At 36.8% G+C, this 19,194-nt stretch overlaps 1 protein-coding gene across 2 annotated transcripts in view; it reads right to left on the reverse strand.

Annotated features, from left to right (window-relative positions):
- CDK13 (cyclin dependent kinase 13) overlaps positions 1-19,194 on the reverse strand; it is a 122,076-nt gene that overhangs the window by 85,475 nt on the left and 17,407 nt on the right. For both annotated transcript variants that reach the window (XM_019451096.2, XM_019451093.2), the window contains exons 2-4: positions 10,191-10,850; positions 1,637-1,807; positions 152-291 (exon numbers count right to left, since the gene is read on the reverse strand). In XM_019451096.2, coding sequence (XP_019306641.2) covers positions 152-291; positions 1,637-1,807; positions 10,191-10,850 — 971 coding nt within the window. The remainder of the gene's footprint in view (positions 1-151; positions 292-1,636; positions 1,808-10,190; positions 10,851-19,194) is intronic.

Below are 19,194 nucleotides of genomic sequence, written 5' to 3' on the forward strand. Positions count from 1 at the left end.
CCTGATTACTAACAATGTAAGAATTTATTCACAATTAAAGAAATCTAAATCCCACCATGCTACACATCACAAATACTAAAAAACCACTTTAAAAAACACAAATTAAGTACATTCAATAGATCCAAAGATCCACAGTATTTGGCATACTTACCAGTGTCTTTATCCCTGGCCTTGTAAACTTGTCCATAGGTACCTTCTCCAATAATTCCGATGATATCAAATTTATCCACGCAGCGTTTTCCCCAGTCAATATCTTTTTCTTTGATTTCACCATAGCGAGGCCCACATATTCTATCAAATATAGTTCTTAAGTTTTTATATACAATCAAGCAAGTTGAATAAACTGTTTAATATTTAATATCCACCCTCTCCCAAAAAGTATTATAAATTATCATGAAAGTCAAGGCATCATTTCTCCATGCTGACTCTTCTTCTATAGACTAACAAACTGGAAAAAGAACTAAGGCTTATATGAAGAACTTCCAGATTAATAAAATGTAATTTTTCAATGAGTGGATAAAACCAACACTGATACAAAGAGTCAAAGTTCTCTAACCAACCTTTAGGAAATTTTCCTTTTCATTCATCATCTATATATATAATACATATTATATATATATATACAAAATATATAAAATGCTTCCAAAAAGCAAGTTTGATAATGAACATTACCAAAAATCTAACTATAAAGCTTACTGACAAATTTAGACTTACAGCTAGATGAAATTATCTTAAAAATGGAAATACTAGAAAGATGTTTAGTCCAAGAGAGTAAAAAAAGTATTAATATAATCAACTTCCAGGAATCCATACTTTGTGGCTGTGTGTGTGTTATATATGACAAATATTTGACATTCTTCAAAAGATACATAATTTAATAGTCTTTCAATATTCTGGTATGTAATAGAAATTCAAGTAAAGGAATAAAGCTACAATACTCAGAAAGACTTTTAAAAGTTTTCTAGTTTTCTACTCTATACTAGAAAATTGCCTCATACTCACACGAGGCACCTGAACAGCAATTCTAAAATCAGATCTAACTCAAAGTCTTACTCACACTTTCCCTTGGTTAAGTAGAAGTAAAAAAAGAAATCAACATGCTCACTTCTTAACTGATGAACACATTTCAAGGGAGTTATCTCTAGGCACTTACTTGAAGCTAATTTAGGATACAGATTTCAAACCTTCTTCCACTCCACCTCTTGCAAAATGAAAAATGCATTTAGTTATAGGAGCAAATGGAGCTAAAAAGCAAAGAAAACATAGCAGCTTGCCCATTACTAATTTTGTTTGGGCTCACTGAATGCTGACTTCCACCTTCTCCAATTTCAGTGTTTTGTGTTATTTAAAAACTTAATTATAGAAATTATCTTTAACATATAATACCCCAAGAAATTAATACATTACAAACCATGAGAGAAAATTAAATTTAGTTTTATTAGTCATTTTGAATAGGTATGCAGGGAATTATGAATTTTTTTTTCAAAACTCTAGTAGAATTTATTCATATACTTAAGTTTAAAGAATAAATATACTTTTTATTATTTTAAATCTTAATTTTTTGTGTTTTATGATTTTATGAGGACCCAGAATCATTTCTGGTCAATTTAAAAGCAGGTAGAAAGCAAGCACATACTTAGGCCTCCTTTTACTATGTAACTGTGTTGTTGTTTTCTTTTCTTCTGGACTCTTTGAGAGATCATCTCCTCCTGGTAGCTCAGGGGGCAGTGGTAAATCAGCAAGTAAACATCGTAGTTTCTTCTCTACTTCTTTTTTAACTGCTTTTACTGAAATATTTCCTCGTAAGCTAAGGAAGAAAGGAGTCAGACAAACAAAACACATTTGAGAAATAATAATCAGCCATGTCTTACACTTAAGTAGTAATGGCAAAATACTAAACTAAGTTACTTTCCAGCTAAAATAATAAACTGTATTCAATTGCAAAATACCAAATTTGGGGGTCAAAATGATTAGATAAAAACTAAGGAACCTGAGCAAAGTATGAACTTTAGTTACAATAATATTTTGATATTTGTTCACTGATTGAAACAAACATACCATATTAATATAAGATGTTAATACTGAAAAAACAGAATACAGTATCTATGGGGACTCTCTGTAGTATAATTATAATTTTTCTGCAAATCTAAATCTGTTCAAAAAATCGTATATTTTAAAGATGATTTAGAATTACTATGAAACTGTAAATTAAGACTAAAAAAATCAATTAGTCATGCTTCACAGAAAAATTCATTAGTTCTGTGATAGCATCCTGACTCTGTTGGAGAGACATAAAGAGGTTTTATAGAAATAAATAACACTACATGGGGCACCTGGGCAGCTAGTCAGTTGAGGATCCGACTCGTGATTTAGGCTCACGTCATGATCTCAGTGTTCGTTAGTTCAAGCGCTGCAAACACAGAACCCACAGGATTCTCTCTTCCTCGCTCTCTGCCCCTCCCCCGCATGTGTTCTCTTTCTCTCCCTCAAAATAAACAAACATTAAAAAAAAAAAGTCTCGGGGCGTCTGGGTGGCTCAGTCAGTTAAGCATCCAACTCTTGATTTCAACTCACATCATGATCTCATGGTTCGTGAGTTCAAGCCCCGCATCGGGCTCTGTGCTGACAGTGTGAAGCCTGCTTGGGAGTCTCTCCTTCTCTCTTTGCACCTTCTCTACTCATGCCCTCTCTCTCAAAATAAATAAATAAACTTAAAAGAAAAAGTCTCTTATTAAATAAATAACACTAAATGGCGTTATTTATCTTGCCCATTTAAATAACCACGAACAACTAGTTTAGCTTTGCCCTTTTCCAGGGTTAATTTTCTTAAATTGGATAATGACTCTCTTAAATATTTTTAAGGTTCTAGCTTATGGAAATTACAGGTCAAAATTTAAGTTGTTTGTATTGTACTTTTTTGAACGCATAAAGAACTCCGAATTTTAACTAGGTAATCTGATTATTTTAAACCTCCCAGTTACTAAAAAATCTGCTTAAAAATATGACATTTCTTGGGGCACCTGGGTGGCTTGTCAGTCAAGCGTCAGACTTCGGCTTAGGTCATGATCTCACAGTTCATGGGTTCAAGCCCTGCATCAGGCTCTGTACTGACAGCTCAGAGCCTGGAGCCTGCTTTGGATTCTGTGTCTCCCTCTCTCTCTGACCATCCCCACTCACACTCTGTCTCTCGTTCTCAGAAAATAAATAAAATGTTGAAAAAAATTTTTAGAAAATGACATTTCTTGAAAGAAAATCTTATAATGATAACAAAATTTGGACTTCACACACTTTCATAGCAGTTATGAGTCCGATAATGAAAAAGTTTAGTGAGACTACACCACTGGGGTCGGAAATTACAAATGACATTATCAATGTAAATCATTTAATTATAACTTCTATTCATGTTAAACAATATTATTGTACAAATGCACACTTTAATACCATCTGATAAAAACCATTTATCAGTAACTACAATAAAAATGTGCCTTTTCTCCATAGCCCCGTGTTACTCACCAGAAGGTTCTTTAACAGAGAAAACATGCTCAAAAGGAAACTAGTTTGCAGTTTTATTTTTACAGTAATGGTATATAGCCTCCTTTTCAATGTTAATGTCCATACGTTCAATTGATTTTATGCTTCTATGTACTAGATGTTAGGTAAGGCACTGGACTTTAACAATAAAAACTATAACAAATACATTAAGATACAACTCCTGGGGCACGTGGGTGGCCCAGATGGTTAAGCATCCAATTTCAGCTCATGTCATGATCTCATGGTTTGTGAGTTTGAGCCCCACATTGTGTCTGTGCTCACAGCTCAGACCCTGGAGCCTGCTTTAGATTCTGTGTCTCCTCTCTCTCTGCCCCTCCCCTGCTCACGCTCTCTCTCTCTCTCTCTCAAAAATAAACAAACATCAGGGGTGCCTGGGTGGCTCAGTCAGCTGAGCATCCGACTTCAGCTCAGGTCAAGATACAACTCCAGGGGCGCCTGGGTGGCTCAGATGGTTAAGTGTCCAACTTCAGCTCAGGTCATGATCTCATGGTTTGTGAGTTCGAGCCCCACATTGGGCTCTGTGTTGACAGCTCGGAGCCTGGAGCCTGCTTCAGATTCTGTGTCTCCCTCTCTCTCTCTGCCCCTCCTCTGCTCACACTCTGTCTCTCCCTCTCTCTCAAAAATAAACATTTTTTTAACATTTTAAAAAAATAAAAATAAAATAAATAAACATCAAAAAAATTTAAGATATAACTCCTCTCAGAAAGGAACTTAGACTTTTGGAGAACATAGTCAAGCAAGCAGTAGGATAAAGTACTACACAAATGGAGTCCTAGAGTAATGTAGCTAAAGGGTCGCTAAATCAGGATTGAAAGATAGTAAAGGCTTCTTTCTAAAAAGGTACCACTTGGGGGCGCCTGGGTGGCGCAGTCGGTTAAGCGTCCGACTTCAGCCAGGTCACGATCTCGCGGCCCGTGAGTTCGAGCCCCGCGTCAGGCTCTGGGCTGATGGCTCGGAGCCTGGAGCCTGTTTCCGATTCTGTGTCTCCCTCTCTCTCTGCCCCTCCCCCGTTCATGCTCTGTCTCTCTCTGTCCCAAAAATAAATAAAAAACGTTGAAAAAAAAAAAAATTTAAAAAGGTACCACTTGAACTGTGCCTGAAAATAAACCTATTCCAAATAATTCTTAGAAAACTGTAGTCTCAAAAAACAAAACAAAACAAAACTGTAGTCTCTTACTTGTAATTAGTTTTCAGTCAAAAATTCTCATTTGTCTGAAGATTCAAATCAACATTTTTAGAGGAAAAAACACAAATCTTTACTTATAACTTAAAAATTAAAAGACTGCCTATATTCATATATATGTTATGAACTACCAAATTCAGCAAGACTCCCAGGCTTCAGAGAAATGAAATACTAACTATCCAAGAATAATACTATATAATTAAAAGCATCATTATTTTTATTGAATACCTACAATAACCAAACAGGAAGCATGACATTTTTAATAGCTCCCATATACTACAGCAACAAAAACAATAAAATGCCTTAACAAGAAATATACAAGGCCAATAGAAGAAAATTTAAAAATATGATGAAAATAAAACTGGATCTGAATGAATGGAAAGAAACAATGTTTTTGTACGGGAAACTGTAATGCTGTAAAGCTATTAGTCTCCAAATTAGTCTACTACACTCACTAGAGTCCCACACAAAACACAAGCAAAAAAATTTTTAATATAACTTGACAAGCAGGTTATAAAAATCTAAGAATAAAGACAAAAATCTGCCAAAAAACACTTCCAAAAAACAATAATGAAGTGAGATTTGCCTTGTCCTGTGGTCAACCTGTTTTAAAAGATCACAAACTAGGGGCACCTGGATGGCTCAGTCAGTTAAGCGTGACCTTTGGCTCAGGTCATGATCTCCCAGTTCATGAGTTCGAGCCCCACATCCGGCTCTGTGCTGATGGCTTGGAACCTGCTTCGAATTCTGTGTCTACTTCTCTCTCGGCCCATCCCTCCACTCATACTCTGTCTCTCTCTGTCTCTCTCTCTCTCTCTCAAAAATAAACATTAAAACAAATTTTATAAAAGATCCCAAACTAGAAGCCCAAGATTGGCTGAAGTCAAGGAATATATATATTATGGTCTACCCAATGTTTTATAAGAAAAAAAACCCAAAAAACTATGAATTAAATTGTAAATATTTTTAAATCAGAAAATTTACATAAACATTCAGATTTCAGGCTTCTTAAAAAAAAAATCAAAGGCTCTAGCAACACTGGGCTCAAATTCATATACAGTAGCACTGAAGCTGAGGCTGAATAGCAGAGCTATTCACTAATCGGTATTTGAGTCTGAGAACCAATATACTATTCATCTAAAGAAGTCAAAACAAAAAAGTACTGGCAAAGAAATAATAAAACACATTAATAGAAAAGAGGGTCCAGGGGCACCTGGGTGGCTCAGTCGGTTGAGCATCCAACTTCGGCTCAGGTCATGATCTCGCAGTCGGTGAGTCTGAGTCCCACATAGGGCTCCGTGCTGACAGCTCAAAGCCTGGAGCCTGTATGGATTCTGTGTCGCCCTCCCTCTCTGCCCCTCCCCCACTCATGCTCTGTCTCTCTGTCTCTGTCTCTCTCTCTGTCAAAAATAATAAAACATTTTTAAAAAAAAAGAAGAGAGGGTCCAGAAATACAGGTATCTATAAGAATTTTCATATATGGCACCACAAACCAGTGAGCTGGGACCATTCAGTAAGTGATGTTGGAAATAACTAGATCTATCAGCCTACAGGGTGGTGGGGAAGAGCATTTTTCTTCCTCATCTAATAACCAAAAACAAATTTCTGTATGATTTGAGTCAAGTTTTTTTTAACTTTATGAACCCATAAGTTTTAAAGGAAAAATGATAGATCTGACTATATTTAAAAATGGAAAACATCCGGGGCGCCTGGGTGGCTCAGTCGGTTGGGCGGCCCACTACAGCATGGGTCATGATCTCGCGGTCTGTGAGTTCGAGTCCTGCATCGGGCTCTGTGCTGACAGCTCAGAGCCTGGAGCCTGCTTCCGATTCTGTGTCTCCCTCTCTCTCTGCCCATTCCCTGCTTGCTCTCTGTCTCTCTCTCTCAAAAAATAATAAACATTAAAAAAAAATTTAAAAAAAAGGAAAACATCCATATGGCCAAAAACAAAACAAATAAATGTCAAAGGCAAGCAATAGACTCTGAAAGGCAAGATCTTTAACATAAGGAAAAAAAAAAAGAAAAACAGTATTAAGGAAAAGCCAGCATAAGATATAAACAAGTAGTTCACTGGAAAAAAATAAATAGCCAACAAGTATTCAGAAAGATGCTATCTCAATAATCAGAAAAATGCAAAATTAAATGATCATATATTTTATAGACTGTATAAATTGGCACACAGTCTTATTAAGACACAATTTGGCAGCTTTTATCAGATTTTAAATGTGTATACTTCAACCTTATAACTATCCTACAAAAATTGCTCAAACGTACATAAAATATTAATATAACAAGAGTGTGATACAAACAATTATTATAAATCTAAGTATCCCTTAACCAATAGAATAGCTAGTAAGAGCATGATTTATCATTCCTATAGACAGGAATATTGAACCTATCCATATACCAATATGGAATGATCTCCAACATATTAAATGAAAAAAAAAGTCGAGTATTATGCATAGTATAATCCTAATTTCCTTTAAAACAAAACAATTTATTATATGAAAGTATATAGTTAACAGTCTATCTTGTGATTTTTAAAGAGTAATAAATTCCGGGTCTGAAGGAGAAGCAAAGTTCAAAGTAACCCTAAAAGATATTACTTGGCTAGGAAGTACTCAAAACCAAACAGGTCATGTCAAAAGGACAAGACAGTCAGCTTAAGGAGTTCCCACTGACCAAGGACAATGGAGCATCAAAAGAAGAGTGACTGACTGGTGTTGAATTGATCTGTGGCCACACATGTTAGTAGTAGTAGCCAGGGGTCTTAAAAACTTCTATATCCATGAAATGTGCAAACATATTCAAAGAAAGAAGAACAGAGAAGCAGAAGAGACCAAAAAGAATACAGGTCAAAAAAATTTTTGATGATAAGCATGACATATACCAACATCTCATTAAAAATGGACGCACACTGGGGCGCCTGTGGCTCAGTCGGTTAAGCGTCCGACTTCAGCTCAGGTCATGATGTCGCAGTCCATAGGTTCGAGCCCCGCATCGGGTTCTGTGCTGACAGCTCAGAGCCTGGAGGCTGTTTCAGATTCTGTGTCTCCCTCTTTCTCTGACCCTCCCCTGTTCATGCTCTCTCTCTCTCTCTCTGTCTCAAAAATAAATAAACGTTAAAAAAAAATGGATGCACATGGAAAACAGTATGGAGGTTTCTCAAACAACTAAAAACAGAACTACCCTATGACCCAGCAATTGCACTACTAGGCATTTATCCAAGGGATACAGGTGTGCTGTTTCAAAGGGACACATGCGCCCCCATGTTTACAGCAGCACTATCAACAATAGCCAAAGTATGGAAACAGCCCAAATGTCCATCGATGGATGAATGGATAAAGAAAATGTGGTATATGTATACAATGAAGTATTACTCAGCAATCAAAAAGAATGAAATCTTGCCATTTGCAACTATGTGGATGGAACTTGAGGGTATTATGCTGTGAAATTAGTCAGAGAAAGACAAAAATCATATCACTTCACTCATATGAGGACTTTAAGAGACAAAACAGATGAACATAAGGGAAGGGAAACAAAAATAATATAAAAACAGGGAGGGGGACAAAACAAAAGAGACTCATAAATATGGAGAACAAACTGAGGGTTGCTGGAGGGGTTGTGGGAGGGGGGATGGGCTAAATGGGTAAGGGGCATTAAGGAATCTACTGAAATCATTGCTTCACTATATACTAACCAGTTTGGATGTAAATTTTAAAAAATTAAAAATAAAGTTAAATCAAAAAAATAAATAAATAAAAAATAAAAGATGCAAAGCTAAATGGGGATTGTACACATCCGAGATCAGAACCTTAGATTCTATTGTTCAATAAATCAGTCAATTGTCAAAAAAAAAAAGGATGCACAAAAAATACCCTCCTTAAAGCATTAAGCATTAATGCTTTAAAGCATTCACCTGCATGCATCTTGAATTCTTGAAAATACCACCAATAAAAATTTATCTCCATAGGATATATGAAAAATAGAGAATAACCAGTCTCACCAGCCCAGAATTACTAGATTCTTGGCAAATGGATTATTTTCTCACTAATGAAGTGACTCAGTTCTGCATTCATGCCTCTCTGCTGGAGAGTCCATTCCACAACTCATCAAAATTACAAATCACTACTCTGTTTATGAACCTTCAGTGTTCCTAGAGAATAGTGAAACCTGTAAATACCATAATTAGAGTGGTATAATTGGAGAATACCTGATTATATTGGATGAGTTCTCCTGGCAACATTTTTGATTGTAGAAAAAAGACATTATAGTGGACACAAAACACAGGAATTATGATTTGTTTTAAATTATAAAATGTTCATAATGCCAGCCAAAGTGAGCACTTGAAAGACCTACCCACACAGCATTCTCATCCACTTGTTTCCAAATTCTATAAAGATGTCAGCTAGGAAAACTGCTCATATAGTTGCTTTTTAACAGAAAATGAGGGAAAAACAGCTCTAATTTCTCCATAAAAATAAAAATGAAAAAGGTTAAGTGGTGTAACAGACAGACATTACACAGTAGCATAATGCTTCTATCCTAGCATATGTTTCAGAAATATTCTTAGAACCACATTTACTTTACAGACACTCTTATCTTCATCCTCTAAAAAATAAAATGTTTCAAAAAAAAGTCATACCCCCAATATTCATAAAAGAATCTGTAAACATGTTAAAGGAAAGCATAACCACATTGAGTTCTCTGTAATACATAATGAATCTCCAATTGCACAAAATTAAAAGGGTCAAGAAAAGCCTAAAAAATAATAAATTCATAAAGCTACCCAGAGTGATAAATGTATAAGGCCACAGAAGAAACCTAGAAATAACGAATATACCTGCTTTAATCACCCAGGACAGAGTCTCTCATAAATGTCCTGTTTCTGATACTGTCATTTAAGGAATATTAAATCAAAGAAAACACAGTACTAGCATTTCTAATTCCCAAACTCAATCGGAAATATACATTGTATTCCAAACCCAACAGCAAATTTTTCCTGGAATTCTTAGCATAAACTATATTTTGTCATCTTACAAGCAGTGTGCTTCATTTTAAAGTGTACATAATAAAAAGTTTACTTACTTATGATTTTTTTATAACCTTTTTATGGGGGGGGGGGCATTTCAGGTAATTTCTCACTCCAAACTTACATTTCTTTTTTTAAACTGTTAGTGACAAGGGCGCCTAGGTGGCTCAGTCAGTTAAGCGTCTGACTTCAGCTCAGGTCATTAACTTGCGGTTTGAGAGTTCGAGCCCCGAGGCTGGTTCTGTGCTGACAGAATGCTTCACATTCTGTGTCTCCCCCATCCCCTCTCTCTTTACCCCTCCCCCACGCTCATTTGCTCTTGCTCTCTCTCTCTCTCTCTCTCTCTCTCAAAAATAAACAGTAAAAAAATAATTTCAAAATAATAAAAATAAACTGTTAGTGACAAAACTTTTTTGCGCTTACCTATCAGCATCTTTATCTTCAGGCAGCATGGGAGGCAAAGGTAATGGTGGTAACGTAGAGGTCACTAAAGCCACATGTTGCTCCTTCTCCTTGGCTCCTAAACTTGGTGTAAGTGGTTTGGTTTTCTCTTTAAGAGATACTGGTTCGTCCTTTGTAGCAGCAGATTTACTCTCCTTCCCAACTACAACTGCTTTCTTGGCGGCTTTATCTACAATCAAATTATTGTCCACCTTGGTTACCTGAAGAGGTGGCTTTGTTTTTGCCTTGTCGTTTTTTAAAGTCCCACCACTTGACGGAGAAGGTGCGTGTTCTGTTTTCAGTTTCTTCACATCCTTCACATGGTTTGTTTGAGATGCACCGGCACCCGTCTCCGTGCTCCCCTTCGTAGGTGTAGAAGTGTTGGAGGCTTTGGCAGCTTTGGCAGCAGCCTCAGCAGCCTTAGCTGCTTCTGCAGCTTTTGCGGCTTCTGCAGCTCTTGCTGCCTCTGCAGCCCGTGCTTTTTTATTCTTGTTCAACTCGGCTGCCAGGCTACTCTTCAGAGTTAGTGTGCTAGGAGAAATGCTAGAGTGACGGCTTCTGGATCGAGACAACCTGTGCCTGCTACGAGATCTTGAATGCCTAGAGGAATATGGGCTTCTGCTTCGGGATTTGGCAGAACGTCTGGTGGAAAATAATGAAGATTTAGTCAGGAATTCAGAAAAGTTCAGTCTGAAATTTACAAAAACTACTAACTCAACCCTGTTACATAAAATACAAATTTATTAAATTTCAAAATCATAATAGTTTTTTGGGGGGAGACTTTTTTAAAAGACAGAAAATGCTTTTAAGCAGATTATTATCTATTTGGTAGCTAAAATTTTCCTGAAAATAGACTGTCTTCATCCTGGTCTAGCCTATGAATGCTCAAAGGTGAGACTGGATGAAAGCAGATCTCTGGTAGAAGAAATACTCTAAGGATTAGGAACAAAAGTGTGATGAAGCATCACTGCTGTCTTTAGAAAAGAGAAGTACAGGGGCGCCTGGGTGGTTCAGTTGGTTGAGCATCCGACTTCAGCTCAGGTCATGATCTCACAGTTCATGAGTTTAAGCCCCGCGTCGGGCTGTGGCTGACAGCTTGGGGCCTGGAGCCTGCTTCAGATTGTGTCTCCCTCTCTCTCTGCTCCTCCCCTGCTCACACTCTGTCTCTCAAAAATAAATAAAGATTAAAAAATAATTAAAAGAAAGAAAAGGAAAGGAAAGAGAAGTACAGGGGTGCCTGGATGGCTCAGTCGGTTGAGCGTTCAACTTCAGATCAGGTCGTGATTTCAGGTTCGTGAGTTGGACCCCGTGTTGGGCTCTGTGTTGACAGCTCACAGCCTGGAACCTGGAGTCTGCTTCAGATTCTGTCTCTGTCTCTCTGCCCCCCCCCCCATGCTTTCTCTCTCTCTCTCTCTCTCTCTAATTAAATAAACATTTTAAAACATTAAAAAAAAAAAAAAAAGGTCTTTCTGAGGTCCCTGGGAGCCTCCTGCTTTAAAAAAAAAAAAAAAAGAAAGAAAAGAGAAGTACACAACAAGGGTACACCAATGGTAGCAGTAGCAGGGTGAAGTCTGACCAATCTTTCACCAAAGTCTAATCTCTACATCTGTAAAGCTTCCTCACCCCACAAATTCAGTAGTCGGTAGTGCTCTGTCTACAGCAAGAGTGAAAAAGACAATGCCTGTCATTGGGCAATAAGTAAAAGCAGTCTCTAAATCTTGGTAACTACTCAATAATGACTGCAATTCACTTTTCAAAAAATACTGGAAAATACAAAAACTATCATATATATTTAAAATACAGTGACAACCAAAATTCCTATAAAACAAATGCAGCACAGCACCATGTGAAAGGAAACTGAAGTTTTCAAATCCTCACCTTATCAAAACTAAAAACAAGTATCTACAAGACAAAGGCACTATGATAGTACTCTGACATGTTTACCAGGTCTCATTTTAATGCTCACATCAATCCTAGTGAAGTATCTACAGTTCACAGATTAGAAATGTAATCTAAAATATTATGTTACCTAAAATCAATCCCATACTCATCAGTAGTTGTACTGGTTATTACTTACTGTCACTACCCTATTCCTCCAATACTCTTCTATCCAACTCTGTGCCAAAGGAGGCTAACCTCAACAAATGCACCTTCTGAGTTTCAGGGCTGTCACCGGCAGATCAGAAGGCAGAGAAGGCCGGATTATTTCTTCCCAGCATCCTCCCTTTTGGTCACATTTTCTGACAGAAGCTGTGTCCCCTTATCACCCTCTCCACAGCTCTCATCAGGCTCTAAAAACACTGTATTTTCCTTGCTTCCCTCTGTAACTACAGGAACATCCCTTGTGGGTTCCCTTAATCCACCCCTTTATCTGCAATCCTTCGTGAAAGTCTCTTGCACCATCTCAGTTGGATTCAGTTTCCTTTCAGAACCTTGCCTGATCTACCTTGTATGCCAGGTTTTAAATCCAGACCTTCTGACTGAAAAGTAGCTAGGTTAACACAATAAAAAAAATTAACACACTGTGAAGGAGAGAACTCTTGCTGAAATTTTGTAGAAGCTATGGGGAGAGAGTAAATAAAGCAAAGAAACTCCTAAGAACCCATAATTAAAATAGGGCAGAGAGAAAAGAAAGGACTGGAAACTCTGTTTATATCTGATGTTAGTAAAGTATGGAGGAAAACCGTTAGAAACATTCTATAATTCTAATATGAAAATAAAATGATGATTAGGTTTAGGATAAACTCAAATACAAATTAAACTTCTCCCTCACTCTTTCAAAAACATTTCAAAATGTACTGAGGGCCAACTGCTGTTCAACATCGAGCTTGTGTTTCATACAAACCCAATATTTTATATAAAGTATTTATGCAACACTATTTTAGATTAATGGGAACACAGTTTAGAAAATACTTAAATCTAACACTTGCTTATCATTAAATATTCATATACACCAATCATTAAAATCACCAATAAGCTTACAACTATTTACGGATATGAGAGGAATTGTTTTGCTAAATATAAAGTGGTAACTATCTCAGATAACTTTAATACAGGAACCAACAGTGTCATAATATGAAACAGCCACATTTTTTATGTCTTCTCCCTTTAAACTCTTGGGCCTCAAAACAAGTCTCATATGCCATGCTTCTAAAGCAACAGAAAGGTACACAGCAGGAGAGAGCAAAGAGACTATCATTTCATCAGAGGTAACAGTACAGAACTTTCCTCAAATTAACTTTCCTACACTAGCAAGATTCGGATCATCAATTTCATACAAACACATAAATTATATTTAACTGAGAGATTTATGACTAAGTTTTACCTAAGAAAAGAGACAAAGATATCAGGTAAAACCCTAATACAATTAACTCCCGTGGCCTATTAAATTATTCTTTTCTGGATAGAATCTGGATAAGCATTATCAGCAAAGACTTAAAAATTTCTGGTCTATAAAAGGGATATATATATTGGAGGTGCCTGGGTGGCTCAGTTGGTTGAGCGTCCCACTTGGACTCAGGTCGTGATCTCAAGATGTGTGAGTTCGCGCTCCCATCCAGCTCACTGCTATATCCCTCTCTCTACTCCTTCCTTGCTTGTGCATGCTCTCTCTCAAAAATAAACATTTTTTTTTAAAAAAGTAAAAAATAAAAGGGTTATTTTAGAAATGAGGTTTTTATATGTTTTGATCTCTGTATCAATTAAATTCTTCTGGACATACTCTCCATTCCTCTCTAATTCTATTTCTCTTCAAAAATTTAACTTTTCATTTTTTAACTTAAAAAAATGTTTATTTACTTATTTTGAAAAAGAGAGAGAGACAAACAGACAGACCGACTGCATGAGTTCAAGCTGGAGAGGGGCAAACAGAGAGGGACAGAGAAAATTCCAAGCAGGCTCTGTGCTATCACAGCACAGAATCCGACATGGGGCTCCATCTCACAAAAGGTAAGATCACGACCTGGGCCAAAATCATACCGACTGAGCCACCCAGGTGCCCCATAAGTTCCTTAACCTTTTAACTTCATGTCCTAGGAAACATGCATTCTCTCAGTGCTTACGGTCTGAAACAAACATGGTTTGGGAACCTAATATTAAATATAAACACAAAATTCAAGTTTAAGTCATTTTTACAAATGATCTAATACTTCAGCCATACAAAGTTACGAGGGTAAGAGAGAAGTGCGTCTTCAAGACTACAGAATGAACGATATCATGGTATCTTAACCAAAAGAACGAAATGGATGGTAGATAGCAAGTCTTTCTTTGAAGATAAGATTTTTCTTCTTTTTAAAAATGTTTTTTCTAATATCTCTACGCACTGAATACATATTAGCTGTTTGTCTCTTTTTAATGTTTTTGAGAGATGGTAGTATCTCTTTAAGAAGTTGAGAAAACTTTCCATGTTTCTAAGGCTTGCAAATTCATACAACACAAAGCAGAACCAGAATCAAAATTTGATATCCCGAAACTCAACTGGTTAGTGCTCATTGTGAATTAGGTTAGTGTTCCTTAGAGAAAGAGCATGGTGTAGTATTCACTCAACTATATCACACAATCTCTCCAAGAGTCCAGGTATGCTAACACTAACTCTTAAAATTTTTACTATAATAATATCTAGTTCCTCATTATATAAAACAATATATAACCACTATCCAAAAGAAGTTTCTAAAATGATAGAAATGTTCTATACATGTTCATGTCTGATACATTAGCCACTATTCTCAACATTTTTTAGCTTAATTTTTCTACCCTGTTTATTTCACATTCTAACAGCAGCTATACGCATTTCAAAAACTTGATTACCCTCCCAAAAAAGATATAACAATGCTTCCCATGCAAGGACGGTCCAACATATGCTAATCCATAAATGTGACATACCACATCAACAAAATGAAGGATAAAAATCACAGGATCATCTCAGCAGATGCAGAAAAAGCATTTGACAAAATTCAACAACTTTGCATGATAAAAACTAAACAAACAGTATAGAAGGAACGCACCTCAATAAAAACTTTCAGTTACAAGATTAATAAGGTTTGAGGATCTAATGTGTAACGTGGTGACTACCGTTGATAATATTGTATAACTGAAATTAACTTAGAGAACTCTAACCAAAAAAATTAAATCTATGAGGTGATGGATGTATTACATAACCTGATTATGATATGAGAATCCTTTCCCAATATATACACATAGCGAATCATCACAATGACACTTTAAATACATAATTTTCTCAATTATATCTTAATAAAACTAGTAAAAAAAAATGACTTCTAAAATGAAAAACAGTACCTGAAGTAGTCAAAAACCTGCCTTTCTCAATCATCCCTTTTGTTACCTTCTCAGTCAAAATTTTAAATATTCCTATGTAATTTGTCATGTACTGGTATTGGAACAGCTCAATTAACTTTTTTTTTCTCATTTTTTTCAAGTAACTATTAACAATACTAGGGCAGCCTCTTAAATCCGTCTTCCTGTTTCAGATCTTCCTTTACCCTAACTAATCTATACTTAATGCAAAGCGACTACCTTCCTCTAATATCTCCTCCTGTAATTTTAATTTCACCACTCTTTTCCACCCATTTATCCAGGCTAGAAATCTTCCCAGTTACCTGATGCCCACAGCACATCTCATCAACTGCCTCACTTTATCAGTTCTAACTCTGCATCCCCTTACATCCACACTTCTATGCATGTTTCCTATTGTGGCTATAACAAATTACCAGATTTAATGGCTTAACCACACAAATTTATTATCTTACAGTACCTGAAGGTTGAAATTCCAAAATCAGTCTTATTGGGCAAAAATCAGCACATCACCAGGGCTTTGTTCCTTTTGCAGTCTCTTGGGAAAATCTGTTTCCTTGCCTTTTCTAGCTTCTTAAGGCTGTCCATTCCTTGGCTCTTGGTCCTCCAACAATCTGACCTCTGCTTCCTTTATCACATTTCCTCTTCTGCTGTTTCTGTCCTCACATGGCCTTTTCTGACTCTGCTGACCCTCCTGCTTCCTTTTATAATGACCCTTGTGATTACAGAGGACCCACGTGTACAGTCCAGGATAATCTCTCCATCTCAAGATGCTCATTTTAATCTCATCTGCAAAGTCCCTTTGGCCGTGTAAGGAAGTATACTCACAGGTTCACATGGACACCTTTGGGTGGGCCATTATGTAGCCTACCACATCCTCCCCTCTGTATTCTCAAGGCCACTTTTCTATTTCAGACCTCATTATCTCCCCTGAGAGTACCTTATCATCTCAAAAATCTTCATATATAGTCTCTCCCTACTCCAATTATTTCTACAGACACCATCACCAAACAAATCCTCACTGTTCAGTGAATGTTAAATGCTCCAAATTCACTCATTTCCCTTCTCTTTTTAGTAGCTATTCCAAACCTTCACAATTTATTCCAAACCTTTCTGTCTTCAAGTTAACACCATTCCAAAGTCTTTTCTTAACATTGTTTTACTTCTATTTTGCAGAAATAAAAAAAATTATCAGGCATAGCTCCCACCTACAAGCTTAATCTGTATCTCCATCTACCTCACATTTTACCTGATCTCAGAATAGAGGTGTTCTTCTTCCTATCCAAGACTAACTCTTTTATAATGCTATCAATGCCATACTCTCTAGATCTTACTTCAAAGAGTATGGGCCACAAACCAGCAGCATTAGCCTCATCTGGGAGTTTGTCAGAAATGCTGTATCTCAAGCCCCAACCCAGACCTTCCGATTCAGAGTCTGCATTTTAACAAGATGCTCACTAAAGTTTGAGATGCACTATTCTAGGCTCCTCCATGACTATTCCACTATTTGTGACTTCAACCCTTTGCTGTCCGTTTACTATTTCAAGGATTAAATAATTCATCTTTAAAATCTTTAAAAACAAACAAGAAAAATACGTACATAAATACATACATATAAAAAAAACCAAACAATGGTATTTTTGTATTTTATCTTTTTCTCTGCTTCCAATTACAACCAAATTCTCTACATACATACACCCCTCAAACCCCTATAATTTGGCTTGTATCCTCACTGAAATTAATTACTAGGGTGAACAATGACCTATCTTTGGGGTGGGGGAGGAATATCAACATGTGTGATGACCTTCTTCCCACTTCCAACTAACCTACAAGAACCTTCAACACAATACAGATAAAACTATTAAGTCCTCTCCAAATCCACCCCTTTTCTTCTCAGGCAATAGCAGATTCTGAAATTCTGAAACAGCAAAGATCCAGAAATCATTCTATATTCCATATGGTCCTTTTCCTCTCTTCTCCCATATCCAACTGATCTGCAAGTCCTGCCAATTGTACATCTTAAGCATCTCTCTAGTTGTCTAGGCTCTTTGTCCCATAGCTACTATTTCTCATTTGGTCCTACATCACCTCTCACTTCGCCCAGTCTAACAGCCTCCTTTCCAGACTCCTCACCTCAAACCTCTATCCTTTCCAATTTAGTCTCCATACCACCACCTGAATCTTCCAGTTACCCCTGTAACAAAGCTCTAGACAACCTTGCACTGCATACAAAGACCTCGTCCAGCCATCCCAAAACACAGAATGCCTTTCTTATATTCCTCTCTTCATCTCTGGTACCTGGTAAGTACAAAGATACCTCATATCATAACAAAAGGTCTACTATACTTCTATAAAGCCTTCCCTCATTATGCCAGAGAGCTGGAGATGTTCCTTGTCCTATGATCCTGCCTCATTAGAATAACAGATAATTTGTCTTCCGCAAATAGACTGAGATCAACTGTATCTTCATAGCCCTAACTAGCACCAATGTGGCAATGGCAGATAGTCAATAAATATTTGCAGAATTAAGCACCTGCTGAGAATATTCCTATTGAATGGAATTCATCTTCCTTATCCTAATATTAAGGTGCTGCATGATCTAATTCTAAACTACCTTTCCTTATCACATTCTGAATCTGCCTAATATTGCCATGCCTTTACTCACAGACTCACCTACTGAGAATATTCTCTTCCCCTCCATATTCTACTGAAGTCCTACAAGGCCTCATTCAAGAGCTCTTACTCTAAAAGCCTTACCGCCAACTCCAAGAAAGAAGAAAGCTCTTCTTTCTTTGAACTCCCCATAGGGCTTTATCTGCATCTTTCTTAAGATGTTTACCATTCTTAACTTTGTATTTTAGGTATTTACCACATTGTCTACTAGACTATATCCTCTTTGAGCAGCAGAAACCAGGTATAATTCATTTTTGTTTAATCACTCCACAGTCCTTAGCATAATACCACACAGATGATAAGTCTTTTCCTGAGTAAACAAACATACCATATTGCATGTCTCAGTTTACAAAACACTTTTATAAACATTGTTCGTCTGACTTGCTCTTCACAGCAACCAAAGTACACAGAAAGATGAGAGAAACTAAGAAGAGAGTTAAAAATTTTATGTAGAGGCCAAGAGCTATAAAGAAGTAGAGTCAATACTGAATACCAAGTCTTCCAATTGAAACCCAGGCGTTCTTTATTGCTACCACATCAAACTACATCCTTCCCCTCCATTTATTTCTTACTTGCCTTTATGGATCAAGTTAAAGTCCCAACTCTGTAACCTCCCCATTTGCTGAATAATACTTGTGACATACTGTCTTGTATTCTATGTCTATCAAAAATATAAACTGGATTATACCACACCTTTGCCTAAAACTCTCCAATGGCTTCTCACTGCATTTAAAATTAAAATAAAAATCTTTGTTGTGATCCACAAGACCCAAACTGCCTCTCATCTTCATTACACTCTCCTTTACTCACTAGGTCCCAGTCACTAGTCTCTTTTATGATTCTTCAAAGTTATGCTTCTTCCTGGTACCTTGGCAATACTGTTTTCTCTTTCTGGGATACTGAGATCATCACATAGTTGCTCTTTCTTGTCATTCAGGGCTCCATATATTTATCAACACCACAGTGAGCCTCTCCTCAGAAAAATAAATAAGTACATCATGTT

This window comes from Panthera pardus, unplaced genomic scaffold (genome assembly GCF_024362965.1).
Source record: "Panthera pardus isolate Hobbes unplaced genomic scaffold, ASM2436296v1 HiC_scaffold_8, whole genome shotgun sequence".
NCBI lineage: Eukaryota > Metazoa > Chordata > Mammalia > Carnivora > Felidae > Panthera > Panthera pardus.